General features: G+C 47.8%; 1 protein-coding gene across 1 annotated transcript; it reads left to right on the top strand.

The window, feature by feature from the left end:
* Positions 1-213: 213 nt before the first annotated feature.
* On the top strand, positions 214-19,610 carry SCNN1D (sodium channel epithelial 1 subunit delta). The gene is made up of 14 exons (XM_041419847.1): positions 214-289; positions 780-1,077; positions 2,244-2,505; positions 3,215-3,402; positions 4,302-4,405; positions 5,373-5,536; positions 6,916-7,014; positions 7,617-7,734; positions 8,226-8,304; positions 8,700-8,757; positions 9,443-9,498; positions 11,377-11,452; positions 13,154-13,399; positions 19,551-19,610. Exons 1-14 carry the CDS (start codon positions 214-216, stop codon positions 19,608-19,610), a joined length of 1,884 nt encoding a protein of 627 aa, XP_041275781.1.
* Positions 19,611-23,021: the final 3,411 nt, after the last annotated feature.

Raw genomic sequence — 23,021 nt, 5'->3', positions numbered from 1 at the left:
TGGAAAACACCCCTTTGGAAAAGACCTCTTTGGAACAAAGCCTGATTGAAAAAGCCTCTTTGGAAGAGTCTTTCCCTCAGATTAACACGATTTTCCATTGTTTCCCATGCCCAGGAAGCCATTTAGATGATGGAACCAGAGCTGCCAGGAGGAGGAAGAGGAGGAGCAGCAGCTGAGGAAGGGCTGATCGAGTTCTACAGCTCCTACAAGGAGATGTTTGAGTTCTTCTGCAAGAACACCACGATCCACGGCACCATCCGCCTGGTGTGCTCCGGCGCTGCTGCTGCTGGCCAGCCTGGGCATGCTCCTGGGAAAGGCCTCCTTGGAAAAGGCCATCTGGGAAAGGGTTCTTTGGAAAAGGCCGTTTGGGAAAGGGGTCTTTGGAGAAGGCCATCTGGGAAAGGGTTCTTTGGAGAAGCCCGTTTGGGAAAAGTTTCTTTGCAAAAAGCCATTTGGAAAAGGGTTCTTTGGAGAAGCCCATTTGGAAGAAGTTGTTTTGGAAATGGCCATTTGGAAAAGGCCTCTTTGGACAAGCCCTCTTAGGAAGAGACCTCTTTGGAAAAGCCCATTTGGGAGAAGCCTCTTTGGAAAAAAGTCCTCTTTGGAAAACGCCCCTTTGGAAAACGCCCCTTTGAAAAGACCTCTTTGGGACAAGGCCTGTTTGAAAAAGCCTCTTTGGAAGAGTCTTTCCCTCAGATTAACACGATTTTCCATTGTTTCCCACGCCCAGGAAGCCATTTAGATGATGGAGCCAGAGCTGCCAGGAGGAGGAAGAGGAGGAGCAGCAGCAGCTGAGGAAGGGCTGATCGAGTTCTACAGCTCCTACAAGGAGATGTTTGAGTTCTTCTGCAAGAACACCACGATCCACGGCACCATCCGCCTGGTGTGCTCCGGCAGGAACCGCATGAAGACGGCGTTCTGGACGCTGCTGCTGCTGGCCAGCCTGGGCATGCTCTACTGGCAGTTTGCCCTCATGTTCAGCCAGTTCTGGGCCTACCCCGTGGTGCTCACCATGTCCATGGACTCCGAGCCCAAAATGTTCCCGGCCGTCACCATCTGCAACCTGGATCCCTACAGGTCAGCTGAGGTTTGGGGGTGGGCAAGGACACGTCCTAAAGGTTTGGGGATGGTCTGGGAGGGGTCCTAAGGTTTGGGAATGGTCTGGGATGGGTCCTAAGGTTTGGGAATGGTCTGGGATGGGTCCTAAGGTTTGGGAATGGTCTGGGATGGGTCCTAAGGTTTGGGAATGGTCTGGGATGGGTCCTAAGGTTTGGGAATGGTCTGGGATGGGTCCTAAGGTTTGGGAATGGTCTGGGATGGGTCCTAAGGTTTGGGAATGGTCTGGGATGGGTCCTAAGGTTTGGGAATGGTCTGGGATGGGTCCTAAGGTTTGGGAATGGTCTGGGATGGGTCCTAAGGTTTGGGAATGGTCTGGGATGGGTCCTAAGGTTTGGGAATGGTCTGGGATGGGTCCTAAGGTTTGGGAATGGTCTGGGATGGGTCCTAAGGTTTGGGAATGGTCTGGGATGGGTCCTAAGGTTTGGGAATGGTCTGGGATGGGTCCTAAGGTTTGGGAATGGTCTGGGATGGGTCCTAAGGTTTGGGAATGGTCTGGGATGGGTCCTAAGGTTTGGGAATGGTCTGGGATGGGTCCTAAGGTTTGGGAATGGTCTGGGATGGGTCCTAAGGTTTGGGAATGGTCTGGGATGGGTCCTAAGGTTTGGGAATGGTCTGGGATGGGTCCTAAAGGTTTGGGGATGGTCTGGGATGCATCCTAAAGGTTTGGGAAGGGTCAGAAACCCCTTGGATGCATCCCACAGCCACCCCCATCTGCCATCCCAGCACATCTGGATGGTCCCAAAGGTTTGGGAAGGGTCAGGGACACGTCCCTAAAGGTTTGGGAATGGTCAGGGATGTGTCCCAAAGGTTTGGGAATGGTCAGGGATGGGTCCCTAAAGGTCTGGGAATGGTCTGGGATGGGTCCCAAAGGTTTGAGAAATTAATGAATTAAATATTAAATGAATATTGTTAGAGTTAAGTGTGCTGAGCAGCAGAGTTTCTGGATATTCTTCTACAGATCCCAAGGAATAACTTTTCCATGGAACCTGTGAGATTAGAAATGTGGAATTTTTCCCCAAATGTTGATTTTTTTCCCCAATCCCTGCAGGTTTGAGCTGGTCAGTGAGAGATCAGAAATGTGGAATTTTCCCCAAAATGTTGATTTTTTTCCCCAATCCCTGCAGGTTTGAGCTGGTCAGTGAGCAGCTGGAGCAGCTGGAGCTCATGGCCGAGGAGTCGCTGACCTTCCTGTACGGCCCCAAGGCCTCGGCCAGGCTGTCCCACCTGAGGGACAGGGACAAGGACAGGGACAAGGACAGGGCCAAATGTGTCCAGGCCTGGGCCAACCTCAGCAGCGCTGGCTTCAGGCTCAGCCACAACTTCTCCCTGGTCAGGATGTGGGACCCCAGGGCAGGCAAAAAACATTCCAGAGTGGGATTCCGGCTGGTGAGCGGCGCGGCGGGGCAGCGGGGGCACCTCGGGGTGGGGGGGGTGCACCCCAAAATACCTGGGAGTTCACCCCAAAATACCTGCGGATTCACTCCAAAATACCTGGGGATTCACCAAAGAAACTGGGGATTCACCCCAAAATACCTGGGAGTTCACCCCAAAAAAATCCCTGGGGATTGGGATGGGGATTCACCCCAAAGAAACTGGGGATTCACCCCAAAATACCTGGATGGGATTTACATCAAAATAATCTATCACTATTCTGGGAATAATAATAGGGGGGTTTATTTATATATATAAAAATATAAACAATATAATATAATAGATACATTATATTATAATGTACAATATAATATACTATAACAATAATTATTATACTGTAATAATAATTCCTATGGTAGTAATATATTATGGTAATAATCTATTACTATTATAGGGATAATAATAGTTCCCATATAATACAATAATTTAGATATATATATATATATTAAAAATATATCATATGACAATATGATATGATATGATATAATATAATGTAATATTATACGATATAATGTAATATAATGTAATATAATGTAATACAATATAATATATAACATAACATAACACAACACAACACAACAACTCTTACCACATAACACCGACAATTCCCCCACCAACCACAGCTCCTTTTCCCTTCCCCCCCTGCCCTTTCCCGGTGTCCCAGTGCAATTCCACAGGCGGGAATTGCTTCTACAACTCGCACCCGTCGGGCATGGACGCCCTGCTGGAGTGGTACCGCTTCCACTACATGAACGTCATGGCCCAGCTGCCCCCGGCGCTGGCCCGGCACCAGCAGCGCTTCCAGGACCTGGTCTACTCCTGCCAGTATGACGGGGAGCCCTGCAGGCCCAGGTGGGTGGGACAGGGGCTCACAGCCCCGGGGGGCACCGGGGGAAGTGCAGCTGGGAGGTCGGGGAGAGGTGTTGTACAGAGAGGGGGTGAAGTTCTGGAGGGGCTGGAGCCACCATCCCTGGGTGGGTTTGACAAAGCCTGGTGTGGAACTGGATGCCAGGGTTGAGTTGGGGCTAGGTTGGACTCAATGCTCTTGAAGGTCTCTTCCAGCCTGGGGATTCTGAGAATTTGGGGGAATTTTGGGAATTCCCAGGAGCCAGGGAGGTGCTGGAGTCACCATCCCTGGGTGGGTTTAACAAAGCCTGGTGTGGCACTGGCTGCCAGGGTTGAGTTGGGGCTGGGTTGGACTCCACGGTCTTGAAGGTCTCTCCCAACCTGGGGATCCTGTGAATTCTGTGAATCGGGGAATTCTGAGAATTTGGGGGAATTTTGGGAATTCCCAGGAACCGGGGAGGTGCTGGAGCCACCATCCCTGGGTGGGTTTAACAAAGCCTGGATGTGGCACTGGCTGCCAGGGTTGAGTTGGGGCTGGGTTGGACTCCATAGTCTTGAAGGTCTCTTCCAACATGGGGAATCTGTGAATTTGGGGGAATTTTGGGAATTCCCAGGAGCCAGGGAGGTGCTGGAGTCACCATCCCTGGACGTGGCACTGGGTGCCGGGGTTTGGCTGAGGTGTTGGGGCTGGGTTGGACTCCATGGTCTTGAAGGTCTCTCCCAACCTGGGGATCCTGTGACTCTGTGTTTCTGTGAATTTGGGGTTTCCAGGGAATGCACAGCTCCTTCCCCCTGTCCCAAACACGTCCAGCTTGGAATTAAGGTGGTGTCACACTTGTAATTAAAACCCCATCACGTTTCTCTTGATCTTCCATTAAAAGTCCATCAAATCTCTGATTTTCCAGTGATTATGTTCACTTCCACCACCCAGTTTTTGGGAGCTGCTACACTTTCAACAGCAAGGGGACAGATCCCTTCTGGGCAGCCACAAAACCAGGAATTCCTTATGGTGAGTGATCTGCAAAATGGGCAAAAAGGGCTGAAATTAAGATAAATAATTATATTGGTCCTTAGTGCAGGATTTAGTAGCAAATTTTGGCCTCTCTTTTGGTCTGGTGGCACAAATTATTGGCTTGTGTGACAGCCATGCCAGCCACATCTGGGCTTAAAGAAACAGAATTTCTTTTTAGTTTGGAGCAGGATATTCTTACAATGTTTATTGCAGAATATTGGGGTTTATTGGGTTTTATTTATAGGGTTTTTATTGTTTATTATGGGATTATTGAAGGTTTGGACTAGGTGCCATTGTCACCAGGGCTCTGAGGATTAAAAATGGCTCTTGAGGGATCCCAGAGCCCAAATCTGGGACCCGAACCCAAACAGGAGGGATTTGGATTTTACTTATAAGTTTATTATTAATAATTATTTATCACTTATCATTTATTTTATACATATATATTTATAATATTATGGGGTTATTGAGGGCTTGGAATAGCTGCCACTGTCACCAGGGCTCAAAGGATTGAACATGGCTCTTGAGGGATCCCAGAGCCCAAATCTGAGACCCAAACCCAGACTGGAGGGATTTGCCCAGCGCTGGGTGCTCCAGCTGTCCTCCTGTCCCCCCAGCTGTCCTCCTGTCCCCCCCAGGTGTCCTCCTGTCCCCAAGCTGATCTCCTGTCCCACTGTGTGTCCCCAGGACTGTCCCTGCTCCTTTGCCCAGCACTGGGAGCTGTCCTGCTGTCCCCCCGCTGTCCTGCTGTCCCCCAGCTGTCCTGCTGTCCCCCAGCTGTCCTCCTGTCCCCCTGTGTGTCCCCAGGGCTGTCCCTGATCCTTTACCCAGCAGTGGGAGCTGTCCTCCTGTCCCCCCAGCTGTCCTGCTGTCCCCCATCTGATCTGTCCCCCAGCTGTCCTCCTGTCCCCCCAGCTGTCCTGCTGTCCCCCAGCTGATCTCCTGTCCCCCTGTGTGTCCCCAGGGCTGTCCCTGATCCTGCGGGCCGAGCAGAAGGAGCACATCCCGCTGCTGTCCACCGTGGCCGGGGTGAAGGTGATGATCCACAGCCACAACCAGACGCCGTTCCTGGAGCACGAGGGCTTCCACATCCGCCCGGGCATCGCCACCACCATCGGCATCCGCCAGGTGGGCGTGGGGCAGACCATGCCAGACCATCCCAAACCATCCCAAACCATCCCAAACCAAACCATCCCAGACCAAACCCAGCCATCCCAAACCATCCCAGACCAAACCCAGCCATCCCAAACCATCCCAAACCAAACCCAGCCATCCCAAACCAAACCAATCCCAGCCATCCCAAACCATCCCTTTTGGTATCCGCCAGGTGGGCGTGGGTGAAACCATCCCAGACCATCCCAGGTCATCCCAGACCATCCCAAACCATCCATCCCAAACCATCCCATTCCATCCCAAACAATCCCATCCCTTTTGGCATCGGCCAGGTGGGCATGGGTGAAACCATCCCAAACCATCCCAAACCAAACCAACCACCCCAGACCAAACCATCCCAGACCAAACCCAGCCATCCCAAACCATCCCAAACCAAACCCAGCCATCCCAAACCAAACCAATCCCAGCCATCCCAAACCATCCCTTTTGGTATCCGCCAGGTGGGCGTGGGTGAAACCATCCCAGACCATCCCAGGTCATCCCAGACCATCCCAAACCATCCATCCCAAACCATCCCATTCCATCCCAAACAATCCCATCCCTTTTGGCATCGGCCAGGTGGGCATGGGTGAAACCATCCCAAACCATCCCAAACCAAACCAAACACAGCCATCCCAAATCAAACTAATCCCAGCCATCCCAAACCATCCCTTCTGGCATCCGCCAGGTGGGCGTGGGTGAAACCATCCCATCCCATCCCATCCCATCCCATCCCATCCCTTTTGGCATCCGCCAGGTGGGCACGGCCCCTTGTGGGCACGGGGACACCTGGTGGGCTTGGGGTCCTCTCCTTCCTCTCTTCTTCCTCTCCTTGTGCTCAGGTCCAAATAAAACGATCCCAAACGTGGCCGTTTGGAGTCCAGGAGGGTTGGCACCACCAAGGGTTGGGATGTCCCCGCTGGTGGCACAGGGACACCCGGCAGGCTCGGGGTCCTCTTGTCCCCTCACTGGGCTCAGCCCCAAATAAAAAGATCCCAAATGTTCTTTTGGCTCTCAAAATGCTGGAGCCTGATTTCATTCCCACTTAATACATAACACATAATATATTTCATAGATTTAATACATTTTATATATAAAATATAAACTATTAATGTATATAATATGTTGTTTATTAATTACATTAATCTATATTGTTTCCCTGATATTAATTACCAAGGCCCAGCTCTGCTGCTCATTAACTCCCTGCCCTTCCCGCAGTGCAGTCCTGAGGGTGATGGCTGGCTCTAATTAACCCTGCTCGTCACCCAGGGCTCCAATTAACCCTGCTAATCACTCGGGGCACTAATTAATGAACCCTGCTAATTAATCAGCCCAGCTCCTTTGTGTCCCCACAGGACCAGGTGAATCGCCTGGGTGGCAACTACGGCAGGTGCACCACGGACGGGGCCGACGTGGCCGTGGAGCTGCTCTACAACAACTCCTACACCCTGCAGGTACTGAGCCTGGCTTAGCTAAACCTGGCCTAGCCAGCCTGAGCTGCTCTACAGGAGCTGCTCTGCAACAACTCCTACACCCTGCAGGTACTGAGCCTGGCTTAGCTAAACCTGGCCTAGCCAGCCTGAGCTGCTCTACAGGAGCTGCTCTGCAACAACTCCTACACCCTGCAGGTACTGAGCCTGGCCTAGCTAAACCTGGCCTAGCTAAACCCGGCTTAGCCAGGCTGAGCTGCTCTACAACAACAACTCCATTTTTTTTTGCCCCCGTCTCCTAAGAACTCCACCCTACAGATTCAGAATATTTTTCATTTATCCAAATTTTTTCCCCTTTTCTCTTATAGATTCCATCCTAAAGATTCGGATTTTTTTCTGCCCTACCCAATTTTTTTAACCCTTTTCCCTAAGAACTTCACCCTCTACAATCAGAACTTATTTTTATTTATCCAATTTTCCCCCCTTTTCTCCTAATAACTCCACTCAGATTTTTTCCTCATTTATCCAAAATTTCTCCCCCCTTTTTCTCCTACCATTTCCATCCTAGAAATTTGGAATTTTTTTTTGGTTTATCCCCATATTTTTCCCTGCTTTCCCGTCTCCAGGCCTGCCTGCACTCGTGTTTCCAGCGGGCCATGCTGCGGCGCTGTGGCTGCGGCTATTTCTATTACCCGCTGCCCGCCGGGGCGCGCTACTGCGACTACAGCCGCCAGCCCGCCTGGGGTGAGCAAAATAAATAAAAATACTGAATATTGTAATAATTACAATAATAATAAATTCTGGGAATTCACTGGGTCCCAGGAAAAAATCCCTGGGATTGCCAGGGAATAGTGACTACAGCCACCAGCCCGCCTGGGGTGAGCAAAAACAATAAAAATATTGAATTTTGTAATTAAAATAAAGCCTGGGAATTCAGTGAGTCTCGGGGAAAAATCCCTGGGATTTCCTGAATCCCTGGGGAAAAAAAAATCCCTGGAAATTCCTGAGTCCCCGGGAAATCCTTGGAATCCCAGAGTTCCCTGAGTTTAAAGGATCCTGGATCCACGGGGTTGGGAATTGTCTTCAAAGTCCTTTCCAACCCAAAATTCCGGGATTTTAGGATTTCATTCCAGGATTTTAGGATTTAATTCTGATGGTTTTCCTTCGGGATGATTCCCAAGGGAGTGGGAATTCCTGGGAATTCCCAAGCCTGTTCCTTCCATCCCCTTTTCCAGGGCACTGCTTTTACCAGCTCTACTCCCGGCTCAGGAATCACCGCCTGGATTGTTTCCAGCACTGCCCCAAACCCTGCAGGTCAGCCCCAAAAATCTCAGTTCAATTTTCAAATGGAATGCTCCCATCTTTTTCAAAATTTAATTGAAATTAAAATTAAATTTATTCGAAATTTAATGTCATCTAAATGTGATGGAAATTAAAATTAACGGTCCCATATTTTTCTAATTTAAATTTAATTCTTTCTATTTATTCTATTTAATCAATATTTAATTTAATAGATAAATTTATTTCTACTGATTATATTTATTGTATTTAATTATTCAGGGTTTATTTTGTCACCTGAATTGGGAAGCTTTTCCCAAACTTCTGAAGAGCTGCCCTGGGAATTTTCTGGATTTCTGGGAATTCTCCCTGGGCAGCTCCTGCTGCTCAGAATTCCAGGATTTTCAGAATTCCTGCTTTTTTCTCCCCAGGGAATCCCTGTACAAGGTCTCAGCTGGCACAGCCAAGTGGCCCTCGGCAAAATCCCAGGTACTGCAAAAATTCCAGTAATTAATATTGCAATAACAAATATTCCAATAATGAATATTGCACTAACAAATATTCCAGTAGAAACATTCCAGTAATGAATATTCCAATAACAAATATTCCAATAATGAATATGCCAATAAACATTCCAGTAATGAATATTCCAATAACAAATATTCCAATAGAAACATTCCAGTAATGAATATTCCAAAACCAAATATTCCAATAATTAACATTGCAGTAGAAACATTCCAGTAATGAATATTCCAATAACAAATATTCCAATAATTAATATTGCAATAGAAACATTCCAATAATATTCCAATATCAAACATTCCAATAAGGAATCTCCCAATGAAACCATTCCAATGCCAATATTCCAATAACAAATATTCCATTAACAATATTCCAATAACAAACATTCCAATGCCAACCTTCCATGATCAACGTCCCATTAACAACATTCCAGTGCCCACATTCCAATGCCAACATTCCATTAACAACATTCCAACAGCAAATATTCCAATGCCACCATTCCAATGTCAACGTTGCAATGCCAACATTCCAATAACAAATGTTCCAATGCAAATATTCCATTGGAAACATTCCAATGCCAACATTGCAATGCCAACATTCCAATAGCAAATATTCCAATGCCAACATTCCAATGCCAACGTTCCCGTGGCAGGACTGGGTGCGCCAGGCTCTGCGGCACCAGAACGGCTACAACTCCAGCAGCAGCAGGTAAATCCTGGGCTCATCCTGATCCATGGGGTATCCCAGTCCCAACGGGGTCATCCCAGTCCCGACGGGGTCATCCCAATCCCAACGGGGTCATCCCAATCCCAGTGGGGTCATCCCCATCCCAGTCCCAATAGGGTCATCCCAATCCATGGGGTCACATCCCAATCCATGGGGTCATCCCAATCCATGGGGTCATCCCAGTCCCAACGGGGTCATCCCAATCCCAACGGGGTCATCCCCGTCCCAGTCCCAACAGGGTCATTCCAATCCATGGGGTCATCCCAATCCATGGGGTCATCCCAATCCCAACAGGGTCATCCCAATCCCAGTGGGGTCATCCCAATCCCAACGGGGTCATCCCAATCCATGGGGTCACATCCCAATCCATGGGGTCACATCCCGATCCATGGGGTCACATCCCGATCCATGGGGTCATCCCGATCCATGAGGTCTGGGCTGGGCAAGGGAGGGCAATGGGAAAACCTGCATGATTATCCCCAAAAAACCCCAATAAATCCCCAACAAACTCCCAATAAATCCCCAATAAGGCCCAAAAAAACCCCAATAAATTCCCAATAAGTCCCCAAAAAATGTGTCCCAATCCCAACTGGGAATGTCCCCAGTGCCAGCTGGGAATGTCTTGGTGCCAACTGGGAGTGTCCTGGTGCCAGCTGGGAATGTCCCCAGTCCCAACTGGGAATGTCCCCAGTCCCAGCTGGGATGTCCCAGTGCCAGCTGGGAATGCCCCAGTCCCTACTGGGAATGTCCCAGTGCCAGCTGGGAATGCCCCAGTGCCAGCTGGGATGTCCCGGTCCCAACGGGGAATGTCCCGGTGCCAGCTGGGAATGCCCCACTGCCAGCTGGGATGTCCCGGGCCCAACGGGGAATGTCCCGGTGCCAGCTGGGAATGCCGCAGTCCCAGCTGGGAGTGTCCGAGTCCCACCTGGGAATGCCCCAGGCCCAGCTGGGAATGTCCCGGTCCCAGCGGGGACTGGGACATCCCGGCTGGCACTGGGACATCCCGGCTGGCACTGGGACATCCCGGCTGGCACTGGGACATCCCGGCTGGCACTGGGACATCCCGGCTGGCACTGGGACATCCCGGCTGGCACTGGGACATCCCGGCTGGCACTGGGACATCCCGGCTGGCACTGGGACATCCCGGCTGGCACTGGGACATCCCGGCTGGCACTGGGACATCCCGGCTGGCACTGGGACATCCCGGCTGGCACTGGGACATCCCAGCTGGGACTGTCCCAGTCCCAGCCGGAATGCCCCAGTCCCAGCTGGGATGTCCCGGTGCCAGCCGGGATGTCCCGGTCCCAGCTGGGAATGTCCCAGTCCCAGCCGGGATGTCCCGGTGCCAGCTGGGATGTCCCAGTGCCAGCTGGGAATGCCCCAGTCCCAGCTGGGAATGTCCCCAGTGCCAGCTGGGAATGCCCCAGTCCCAGCCGGGATGTCCCGGTCCCAACGGGAATGTCCCCAGTCCCAGCCCGGATGTCCCGGTCCCAGCTGGGAATGCCCCAGTGCCAGTTGGGATGTCCCAGTGCCAGCTGGGAATGTCCCAGTCCCAACTGGGAGTGCCCCAGTCCCAACTGGGAATGCCCCAGTCCCAGCCGGGATGTCCCAGTGCCAGCTGGGAATGTCCTGGTGCCAGCTGGGAGTGTCCCAGTCCCAACGGGGGGTGCCCCAGTCCCAACTGGGAATGCCCCAGTCCCAGCCGGGATGTCCCAGTGCCAGCTGGGAATGCCCCAGTCCCATCCGGGATGTCCCGGTGCCAGCCGGGATGTCCCAGTCCCAGCCGGGATGTCCCGGTGCCAGCCGGGATGTCCCAGTCCCAGCCGGGATGTCCCGGTGCCAGCTGCGGTGTCCCTGCAGGAGGGACATTGCCAAGGTCACCATCTTCTACCGGCAGCTGAGCTCGCAGGCTGTGCACGAGGCCCCGCTGCTCTCAGTAGGTGACAACTCCTCCTTTATTCCCTTTCCATGGAATTCCTGAGAGTCCTGGGAGGGATTCGTTCCTAGGATTTCATTATTTACCTTCATTGTAAAGAATAGAAAAAGATATCTGTTTATTTCTGTTATAATAGTAATTATTAATTAATAGGAATTAATTTAAGCTTTATTTTACATGATATAGAAATAGATATTTGTTTATATGCTATTATTAATTAATATACATTTATTTAAAATATATATATATACTTATTTATATGTTAATATTAATTATTAGTTAGCTTAACTCCCAGGCTGTGCATGAGGCCAACAGCAGAATTCCTGTTCCCAGAGCTCAGATAAATAAAAAATCAGATTTTTTTTTTTTCCCAGCAGAATCTGCTGCTTGGAGCTTTGGGATTGGTTTTGGGTTTTTTGTTTAGGGAAAATTTTTGGGATATGAGTTACTGACCAAAAAAGGCTCCAAATATGGGTTTGAGGAATAGAAAAAGCAGAATACACCCCCAAATTCTGTCCCATCCTTGGTGATTTTTGGTTTTCCAGGGGAACCTGCTGATGGAACTTTGGGATTGGTTTTGCGTTTTCATTTAGGGAAAATTATTGGGAAAATGAGCTACTGATCCCATATGCTCCAAATAGGGTTTTGAGGAATAGAAAAAACAGAATAAACCCCCAAGCCCTGTCCCATCCTTGATGATTTTTGGTTTTCCAGGAGAACCTGCTGATGGAACTTTGGGATTGGTTTTGGGTTTTCATTTAGGGAAAAATGAGCCACAGATCCCATATGCTGCAAATATGGGTGTGAGGAATAGAAAAAAAAAACATAGAAAAAGCAAAATAAAACCCCAAACTCTGTCCCATCCCTGATGGTTTTGGGTTTTCATTTAGGGAAAAAATAATTATTGATCCCATATGCTCCAAATATGGGTGTGAGGAATAGAAAAAAAAAACATAGAAAAAGCAAAATAAAACCCCAAATTCTGTCCCATCCCTGATGATTTTGGGTTTTCCAGGAGAACCTGCTGATGGAGCTTTGGGATTGGTTTTGGTATTTCATTTAGGGAAAATTATTGGGAAAATGAGCTACTGATCCCATATGCTCCAAATATGGAACTGAGAAATAGAAAAAAAATAGAAAAAATAAAACCCCAAACTCTGTCCCATCCCTGATGGTTTTGGGTTTTCCAGGAGAACCTGCTGATGGAGCTTTGGGATTGGTTTTGGGTTTTCATTTAGGGAAAAATGAGCCACAGATCCCATATGCTGCAAATATGGGTGTGAGGAATAGAAAAAAAAAACATAGAAAAAGCAAAATAAAACCCCAAATTCTGTCCCATCCCTGATGATTTTGGGTTTTCCAGGAGAACCTGCTGATGGAGCTTTGGGATTGGTTTTGGTATTTCATTTAGGGAAAATTATTGGGAAAATGAGCTACTGATCCCATATGCTCCAAATAGGGTTTTGAGGAATAGAAAAAACAGAATAAACCCCCAAGCCCTGTCCCATCCTTGATGATTTTTGGTTTTCCAGGAGAACCTGCTGATGGAACTTTGGGATTGGTTTTGGGTTTTTATTTAGGGAAAAATGAGCTATTGATCCCATATGCTCCAAATATGGGTGTGAGGAATAGAAGAACCATAGAAAAAGCAAAATAAAACCCCAAACTCTGTCCCATTCCTGGTGGTTTTGGGTTTTCCAGGAGAACCTGCTGCTGTCCAGCATGGGCAGCCAGTGGAGCCTCTGGTTCGGCTCCTCGGTGCTCTCGGTGGTGGAGATGCTGGAGCTGCTCCTGGACACCCTGGTGCTGTCCCTGCTCTTCTGCTTCCAGAGGCTCCGCGCCCGGGGGGGCTCCAGCCCCGCCCCAGACCTCAGCCTGGCCCTGGAAAATTCCAGGGAATTTCGGGAGGGAGCCCAAGGCTCGGGATTGGGGCAGCCGCAGCTCCCGGTGGGGAGCAGGCAGGAGCTGGGACAGCCCTGAGGGGCTGGAATTCCCAAATTCTGGGGGAAAGTGACAGGGATGTCCTGGAGCCACAGCTGAGGGGCTGGAATTCCCAAATTCTGGGGGAAAGGGTCAGGGATGTCCTGGATCCACAGCTGAGGGGCTGGAATTCCCAAATTCTGGGGGAAGTGTCAGGGATATCCTGGATCCACAGCTGAGGGGCGGGAATTCCCAAATTCTGGGGGAAAATGTCAGGGATGTCCTGGATCCACAGCTGAGGGGCTGGAATTCCCAAATTCTGGGGTAAAAGTGTCAGGGATGTCCTGGATACACAGCTGAGGGGCTGGAATTCCCAAATTCTGGGGGAAAAGTGTCAGGGATGTCCTGGATCCACAGCTGAGGGGCTGGAATTCCCAAATTCTGGGGGAAAGGGTCAGGGATGTCCTGGATCCACAGCTGAGGGGCTGGAATTCCCAAATTCTGGGGGAAAAGTGACAGGGATGTCCTGGATCCACAGCTGAGTGTGGCCATGCTTGGAATTCTCCTGGAATTCCCTGAATTCTCTGGGAAAGAATCCTGGATCCTCCCCTGGGAGCTCCCTGAGCGTGGCAGTGCTTGGAATTCACCTGGGCTGTGATCCCAGCTGGAATTCCCAAAAAGCTTCTGGAATTCCCAAACTCCTCTGGGCTTTGATTCCAGCTGGAATTCCCAGAAACCTCGTGGAATTCTGAAAAACCTCCTGCCCTTGGAGCTCTGATCCATCCTGGAATTCCCAAACCCCTCCAGGTTCTGATCCCACCTGGAATTCCCAACCTCCCCCCGGAATTCCCAAAAACCTCCTGGAATTCCCAGCCCCTCCTTCCCTCTGGAATTTCTGCTGCTTTTGGGTTTCCTGGGTAATTCCCACCAAGTCCGACTCTTCCAGAGTGAAATAAAGAGAAAAAAAAATCAGGATTGGGAATTCTTTAGGTCCCAGAAAAATCCTCTGATTCCTGTGGAATGCTGGGGTTTTATTTATTAACCGAGGTAATGTTAATTTTTGTTAATATTTGTTAATTTTTGTTAATTATTGTTAATTTATCTGTACATAAAACAGAATAAACAACTTTATTTTTGATGGGGATGTTTGCACAGGAGCGTTTTCCTCCCTTGGACCCCACAAACTTTGGTTTTTTAAATTATTTTTAAATAATAAAATGCCCTGAAAACAGATTTTGACTTTTTTTTTAAAAAAAAAGCAGATTTTTCTGTGCCATTCAGTGCCCCACTGCTCAGCCTGGTGAAGAAAAAGGGGTTAAAAACGCAGATTTTGGTTAATCCAGCAAGAAACCAAGCTGAGGAGGAGGAGGGAAGGAGTTTTTAATCCAGATTTTTATTAAGAGTGCTTCAAGAGACCAGAGAAGGGAGAGGGAAAAAAAGGCAGCACAAGAAAGAGCCTTGGAATTGTACAGAGGGGATTACAGAGAGAAAACCGGAATGTCCAGAGTGCGGGGAGGGAAAGGGTTAAAAAATCCTGGTGCAAAGAGAGCGGGGAGGAGAGCAGGGCTGGGAACTGGGAAACTGGGAATGGAATTTTATGTACAGCGAGGGCAGAGCCCCGGGCTGGCCAAAAACCCTCAGAGATGGCCAAAAATGTCTGAGATGGCCAAAAAAATGTCTGAGATAACAAAAAAACGACTTCTGAGATGGCCAAAAATCCTCTGAGATGGCCAAAAAAATGTCTGAGATCGCCAAAAAGTGTCGGAGATGGCCAAAAATCTCTGAGATAACAAAAAAAGGACTTCTGAGATGGCCAAAAATCCTCGGAGATGGCCAAAAAGTGTCTGAGATGGCCAAAAAAATGTCTGAGATGGCCAAAAAGTGTCTGAGATGGCCAAAAAGTGCCTGAGATGGCCAAAAAAATGTCTGAGATAACAAAAAAGGGCTTTTGAGATGGCCAAAAATCCTCTGAGCTGGCCAAAAATCCCTCAGAGATGGCCAAAAAACCTCTGAGATGGCCCAACACCCTCTGAGATGGCCAAAAATCCCTCAGCTGGCCAAAAAAATCTCTGAGATGGCCAAAAAACCTCTGAGATAACAAAAAAGGGGCTTCTGAGGTGGCCCAAACCCCTCTGAGATGGCCCAAAAAAATATCAGAGATGGCCAAAAAACCATCTGAGATAACCAAAAATTGGCTTCTGGCCTGGCCAAAAACTTCAGAGCTGGCCAAAAATCCTCTGAGGGGGCCAAAGGATCTCTCCCTGTCCCCATCCCTGTCCCCATCCCTGTCCCCATCCCTGTCCCCATCCCTGTCCCTGCTGTTGGGACACGAAGCCGTGGCAGCCCTGCTGGTCCCAGGTGTCCCCAATGTCCCCAGGTGTCCCCAGGTGCCACCTCTGGGGACAGCAGCAGCTCCACCCAAACTGCTCCGTGCTGGCACCAAGGCCCCCCCAGGTGTCCCCTGCCCCCCAGCCTCATTCCCAGAGGGAATTCCGGGCACGGGGAGGGACAGCACAGAGCGGGGAGGAACCCAGAAATCCAAACCAGGAATTGCTGAGGAACCCAGAAATCCAAACCTGGAACTGCTGAGGAACCCAGAAATCCAAACCAGGAATTGCTGAGGAACCCAGAAATCCAAACCAGGAATTGCTGAGGAACCCAGAAATCCAAACCAGGAATTGGTGAGGAACCCAGAAATCCAAACCAGGAATTGCTGAGGAACCCAGAAATCCAAACCTGGAACTGCTGAGGAACCCAGAAATCCAAACCAGGAATTGCTGAGGAACCCAGAAATCCAAACCTGGAATTGCTGAGGAACCCAAAAATCCAAACCAGGAATTGCTGAGGAACCCAAAAATTCAAACCAGGAATTGCTGAGGAACCCAGAAATCCAGACCAGGAATTGGTGAACTCCAGAACTCTGAAACTCCAACCAGGAATTGTGAGAAACTCAAAAATTCAAACCAGGAATTGGTGAGGAACCCAGAAATCCAAACCAGGAATTGGTGAGGAACTCCAGAACTCTAAAACTCCAACCAGGAATTGTGAGAAACTCAAAAATTCAAACCAGGAATTGCTGAGGAACCCAGAAATCCAAACCAGGAATTGGGGAACTCCAGAACTCTGAAACTCCAACCAGGAATTGTGAGAAACTCAAAAATTCAAACCAGGAATTGCTAAGGAACTCAAAACTCCAACCAGGAGTTGGAGAGAAACCCAAAAATTCAAACCAGGAGCTGCTGGGGAACTCCAAAACTCCAAAAGTCAAACCAGGAATTGCTAAAAAAATCAAAAATTCCAACCAGGAATTGGTGAAGAACTCCAAAAATTCAAACCAGGAATTGTGAGAAATTCAAAAATTCAAACCAGGAGATCCAAAATTCCAACCAGGAATTGTGAGGAACTCCAAAACTCCAACCAGGAATTGCTAAAAAATCTCAAAAATTCAAATCAGGAATCGTGAGGAACCCCAAAATTCAACCCAAGAATTGTTGAGAAACTCAAGAATTCCATTTTCCACCCATGGCAGGAATCCCGTGCATTCCTCGAGCAGCTCCTGGCTTTTTCTTGCATAAATCACAAAATTTTTGCTGCTCCTGCTCCTGATTTTGATATTTCCTGATATTTTGGACGTTCCTGATCTCTCAATCCCAAAATCCTCCCTCCTGGAAGCTGCGAGATGATTAATGAATGGTGATTAATTAATGAATTTGATGATCTCAGAGGTATTTTCCAATGAATAATTGTGTTTGATGCCAGGCCCAGCTCAGCTTCTCCCACCTGGATTTTTGGTTAAAGGCATCAAATCTCCCAATCCCATTTTTTTATTAAATTTTTTCCTTTAAAAAATCCAAGAAATTTCCCAGCTCAGAGGCAGCAAGGCTGAAAAAACCTGAAAAAAAACCTGGAAAATTGAAAATCCCAGTTGGAATCAGAGCCCCGAGATCCAAACCCAGGCTGGATCCAAGCCCAGGCACTTGGGTCAAATAAAGAGAGAAAAATTCCTCCAGATCCCAAAAAATCCCAAGGATGGAGGATCCTGGTGGCTGAGGGGACTTTTTTAAATTCCTCTTGTTAAGTGTGGTTAAATCCAAGAGAAAACACTCACACCCCCTTGGAAAAATAGAGAAAAATTTTAAAATATTTTAAAAAAAACCAATTTAGGGCATTAAATCTTCCAGCCAGGTTGGTGCAACACAAATCCAGCTGCTTTTCAGGCAAGAAAAACAAAAATATTCTTTTTTTTTCCCCACCTCCCTCAGAGCCTGGAAATGCTCAAATTTCAATTTGAAAATTGAAATGGAATTTTCTGCCTTCCCCGCTCTCCAAATTGAAATTTGGAGCCCACGACCCCCACCCAAGGAGAAATAAAAATGCAAGAAACACAGAAAATAGGGAGAAGTGCATCCTTAACGTGTTTTTGTTTTTTGTTTTTTTTCCTGGAGAAATTTTTGGTTTGGGGATTGCAGGGTGTTGGGTTTATCTCAAATTTGAGGTTTTGAACGATGGGAACACAAAGGGAAAAGGGGGAGGGGGGAAAGAAAAGAAAATTAGGATGGGGATTAAAAAAAAAAAAAAGGAATTTTGGAAAAATATTCCCTAAAAACACTAAGGCAAATTTCAATTTGAAAATTGAAATGGAATTTTCTGCCTTCCCCGCTCTCCAAATTGAAATTTGGAGCCCACGACCCCCACCCAAGGAGAAATAAAAATGCAAGAAACACAGAAAATAGGGAGAAGTGCATCCTTAACGTGTTTTTGTTTTTTGTTTTTTTTCCTGGAGAAATTTTTGGTTTGGGGATTGCAGGGTGTTGGGTTTATCTCAAATTTGAGGTTTTGAACGATGGGAACACAAAGGGAAAAGGGGGAGGGGGGGAAGAAAGGAAAATTAGGATGGGGGAAAAAAAAAAAACCAAAAGGAATTTTGGAAAAATATTCCCTAAAAACACTAAGGGAAAAAAAAAAAAAACCCCCCATTGAAAACTACAAAAGATATTTAGGTGTGTAAACCATGTATCACTCAATTGCCAAAAGCTCTTGTGACACTTATGAAAAGAAAAGAAAATTAGGATGGGGATTAAAAAAAAAAAAAAGGAATTTTGGAAAAATATTCCCTAAAAACACTAAGGGAAAAAAAAAAAATCCTGCCATGAAATACAGACCAACTGTATTGAATAAAAATTGCACTAGTCCTCTGGGCACATCAATAATAAGAATAAATTAAATACTTAACAATTCCACCGATTAAAAAAGACAGCACAAAAACCCATAACAAAAGAACATAAAACCCCCCAAAATACTGTCAGGTAGGAAAAGTGCACCAAGTTGCTTTTATACATCTAAATATTTAAAGTACCAATAAATGTTAAATAAATCCATTGTCTTGCAAGATGCTGCTTTGTTTTTGCATCCATATTTACATTTTTTTTTCTTATTTTTTTTTCCAACTTCAGCAGTGAGTCTGAGCTTCCAGGGTTCAGCCTGGCCAGGGGTTTGTGGCCAGAATTCCCAGAAAAAAATGAAATCAAACGACCCAAAAAGTGGAAGCTGCGTTTTTCCTCGGTTCTCAGAAGGATCGGTCGGGGTTTGAGCTCCTCCTAAAAAAGTTGGGAAAAGCAGGGGGGGTTTGGAAATCGGTTTGGGGTTGCTGTACAGGTTAAAAAATTCAAATGTGGCAGTGCTGAAATCCACGAGCAGAGCAGAGTGTGGAATTCTCCTGGTGGGAATGGAAAAGGGCTGGGAAAGGTGGGAATTCTCCTCTGCTCTCAGGAGTGAAGAAATTCCCTCTTGTTCTCAAATGCTGGCAATTCTCAAGTCTCAAATGTGAAAATTCTCAGCTCTCAAATGCAAAAATTCTCATTCATTCTCAAATGTGGAAATTCCCCTTTGCTCTCAGGAGTGAAGAAATTCCCTTTTGTTCTCAAATGTTGGGAATTCTCAAGTCTCAAATGTGAAAATTCTCAGCTCTCAAATGCAAAAATTCTCATTCATTCTCAAATGTGGGAATTCTCCTTTGCTCTCAAGAGTGAAGAAATTCTCCTCCACTTTTAAATGGTGAAAATTCTCCTCCAGTCTCAAGAATGAAGAGATTCTCCTTTTTTCTCAAATGGTAAAAAATTTCAAATCCCAAATTTAAAAATTGTCCTCCACTCTCAAATGTGAAAATTCTCCTTTGCAGGCAAATGGTGAAAATTCTCAGCTCTCAGATGTGAAAATTCTCATTCATTCTCAAATGTGAAAATTCTCCTTTGCTCTCAAGAGTGAAGAAATTCTCCTCCACTTTTAAATGGTGAAAATTCTCCTCCAGTCTCAAGAATGAAGAAATTCTCCTTTTTTCTCAAATACTGAAAATTCTCAACTCCCAGTTTTGAAAATTCTCCTCCATTCTCAAATGTGAAAATTCTCCTTTGCTCTCAAGAGTGAAGAAATTCTCCTCCACTTTTAAATGGTGAAAATTCTCCTCCAGTCTCAAGAATGAAGAGATTCTCCTTTTTTCTCAAATGGTAAAAAATTTCAAATCCCAAATTTAAAAATTGTCCTCCACTCTCAAATGTGAAAATTCTCCTTTGCTCTCAAAATGAAGAAATTCTCCTTTGCTCTCAAATGCTGAAAATTCTCCTTTGCTCTCAAGAGTGAAGAAATTCTCCTCCACTTTTAAATGGTGAAAATTCTCCTCCAGTCTCAAGAATGAAGAGATTCTCCTTTTTTCTCAAATACTGAAAATTCTCAACTCCCAGTTTTGAAAATTCTCCTCCATTCTCAAATGTGAAAATTCTCCTTTGCTCTCAAACTGAAGAAATTCTCCTTTGCTCTCAAGAGTGAAGAAATTCTCCTTTTTTCTCAAATGCTGAAAATTCCCCTTTGCTCTCAAATGGTGAAAATTTTCCACTCTCAAATGAGAAAATTCTCCTTTGCTCTCAAACTGAAGAAATTCTCCTTTGCTCTCAAGAGTGAAGAAATTCTCCTTTTTTCTCAAATGCTGAAAATTCCCCTTTGCTCTCAAATGGTGAAAATTTTCCACTCTCAAATGAGAAAATTCTCCTTTGCTCTCAAACTGAAGAAATTCTCCTTTGCTCTCAAGAGTGAAGAAATTCTCCTTTTTTCTCAAATGCTGAAAATTCCCCTTTGCTCTCAAATGTGAAAATTCCTCCACTCTCAAATGTCAAAATTCTCCTCCACTCTCAAATGGTGAAAATTCCCCTTTGCTCTCAAATGGTGAAAATTTTCCACTCTCAAATGAGAAAATTCTCCTTTGCTCTCAAAAGTGAAAATTCTCCTTTTTTCTCAAAAGTGAAAATTCTCCTTTTTCCTCAAACCTGAAAATTCTCCTTTTTCCTCAAACCTGAAAATTCTCCTTTTTTCCCCAAAAGTGGAATCTCTCCGCTCTCCGGAGCTCTGAGGGCTCGGGGGGATCAGCCCCAGGGATGGGCTGGGCCCTGGGGAGGGAATTCCTGGCAGGACCCCCAGCCGGGGGGCAGGGTGGGATCGGGGTCCTGCAGAGCTCCGGGGTCTGGGGTGTCCCTGGGGTTTGGGGTCCCAGCCCAGCCCAGCCGGGCCAGGGCTGCAGCACCGGCTTTAGGGAGGATTTGGGAGCAGGATCGGCGCCTAAGCCCATCCCAGCTGGGCCAGGAGTGAGATTTAGGCTGGGTTTAGGAGCAGGATCAGCACCACAGCTTCCACCCCATCCTAACTGTGCCAGGAGCAGCCAGGACTGGGATTTAGGTGGATTTGGGAGCAGGATCAGCACCTAAGCCTATCCTAACTGTGCCAGGAACAGCCAGGATTGGGATTTGGGGTGGGTTTAGGAGCAGGATCAGCACCACAGCTTCCACCCCATCCTAACTGTGCCAGGAGCAGCCAGGACTGGGATTTGGGGTGGGTTTAGGAGCAGGATCAGCACCACAGCTTCCATCCCATCCCAGCTGGGCCAGGAACAGCCAGGACTGGGATCTGGGGTGGGTTTAGGAGCAGGATCAGCCCCACAGCTTCCATCCCATCCTAACTGTGCCAGGAGCAGCCAGGACTGGGATCTGGGGGGGGTTTAGGAGCAGGATCAGCCCCACAGCTTCCATCCCATCCCAGCTGGGCCAGGGCTGCAGGACTGGGATTTAGGATTTAGGTAGATTTGGGAGCAGGATCAGCACCTAAGCCCATCCTAACTGTGCCAGGAGCAGCCAGGACAGGGATTTAGGTGGATTTGGGAGCAGGATCAGCACCTAAGCCCATCCTAACTGTGCCAGGAACAGCCAGGATTGGGATCTGGGGTGGGTTTAGGAGCAGGATCAGCACCACAGCTTCCATCCCATCCCAGCTGGGCCAGAGCTGCAGGACACTGCTCAGCCCTGGCTTTAAACTTTTAAAACCTGGCTTTTTTAAACTTTCAAACCTGGCTATTTTAGCTTTTAAACCCTGGCTTTAAAAACTTTCAAACCTGGCTATTTTAACTTTAAACCCTGCTTTTTAAAACTTTTAAATCGAAGGCAGCAGCACCAGCAGGATGGAGGAAGGGAAAGGTGACAGTGACACCCAAGGGAAGGCACTGCCCTGCTCAGGAGGGGGGGGGGCATTGAAATTTGGGGTGAAATTTGAAATTTGGGGTGATTTGGGTGAGAAGGAAGAGAAAGCCCAAAGAGCAGCAGCACTTTCCTAGGGCAGCAGGAACTGCTGGAGCCAGGAGAGGCCTGGGGGAGGCTCTGGGCTCTGCTGGGAGAGCCCTGAGGGGGAAGAGCTGCTCCTCAAAAACTGAGGAGACAACTCCAGCGCCAGGAACAAACCCTGCCAGGTTTCTGAAGGGAAAACATCGGGAATTCCAAGAGGATGGGGTGGGAAAAGGGGAGGATTGTGGAGTGCAGGAGGGTGGGGAGCTCTGCCTGGGATTCCTGGTTTCCTCAGAGCCCCTGGAGATGCCAGGACGATCCCTAAGGCACCGTGACCCTGAAGCCCAGGCAGGGGTGTCCCCAAAATCCCACAAATCCTGACCCCAGATCCTGATAAATCCTGTTCCCAAATCCTGACCCCAGATCCTGATAAATCCTGTTCCCAAATCCTGACCCCAGATCCTGATAAATCCTGTTTCCAAATCCTGACAAAATCTGGTGCAGCCCAGGCAGGGGTGTCCCCAAAATCCCACAAATCCTGACCCCAGATCCTGATAAATCCTGTTCCCAAATCCTGACCCCAGATCCTGATAAATCCTGTTTCCAAATTCTGACCCCAAATCCTGTTCCCAAATCCTGACAAAATCTGGTGCCAACTCCAGCTGGGGACATTGGGAAAGCCTCCAACCTCCAGCCAGGATTCCAAAAGTCCTTGGAAGAGACTCCAACCTCCAGCCAGAATTCCAGAGGTTCCTGGGAAAGGCTCTGAGCTCCAGCCAGGATTCCAGAGGTCCCGGAGCCCCGGGATGAGACAGCAGCAAAGTGCTCCAAGGAGATCCACGCTCCCTCACTGCAGCTGAGAGAGGAAAAAAAAGGAGAAAAACCACAAAATTCTGCTGCTCCTTGGAGCTGGGGAGCTCTGAGGCTGCTGAGATGCTCCAGCACGTGGGGGGAGCACGGAGGGGACTCATCCAGGTGGAATTCTCTCCCATGGAGACCTCAGGGAAGCCAGAGAAGGCAAATCCACCATCCCTGGGTGGGATTGGAAGATT

Source organism: Onychostruthus taczanowskii, unplaced genomic scaffold (assembly GCF_017590055.1).
Source record: "Onychostruthus taczanowskii isolate IOZ18803 unplaced genomic scaffold, ASM1759005v1 scaffold61, whole genome shotgun sequence".
Classification (NCBI taxonomy): domain Eukaryota; kingdom Metazoa; phylum Chordata; class Aves; order Passeriformes; family Passeridae; genus Onychostruthus; species Onychostruthus taczanowskii.
The sequence above is the reverse complement of the archived record's forward strand: the minus strand, read 5'-3'. Positions and strand labels throughout refer to the sequence as shown.

What these genes read in the sequence shown, in the direction of transcription:
- SCNN1D (XM_041419847.1), top strand. Translation starts at nt 214, where the DNA reads ATGTTTGAGTTCTTCTGCAAGAACACCACGATCCACGGCACCATCCGC. An exon ending in CTCCGGCGCTGCTGCTGCTG is followed by an intron (nt 290 to 779) that starts GCCAGCCTGGGC and finishes GAGGAAGAGGAG; the next exon opens with GAGCAGCAGCAGCTGAGGAA. An exon ending in CCAGAGTGGGATTCCGGCTG is followed by an intron (nt 2,506 to 3,214) that starts GTGAGCGGCGCG and finishes CCGGTGTCCCAG; the next exon opens with TGCAATTCCACAGGCGGGAA.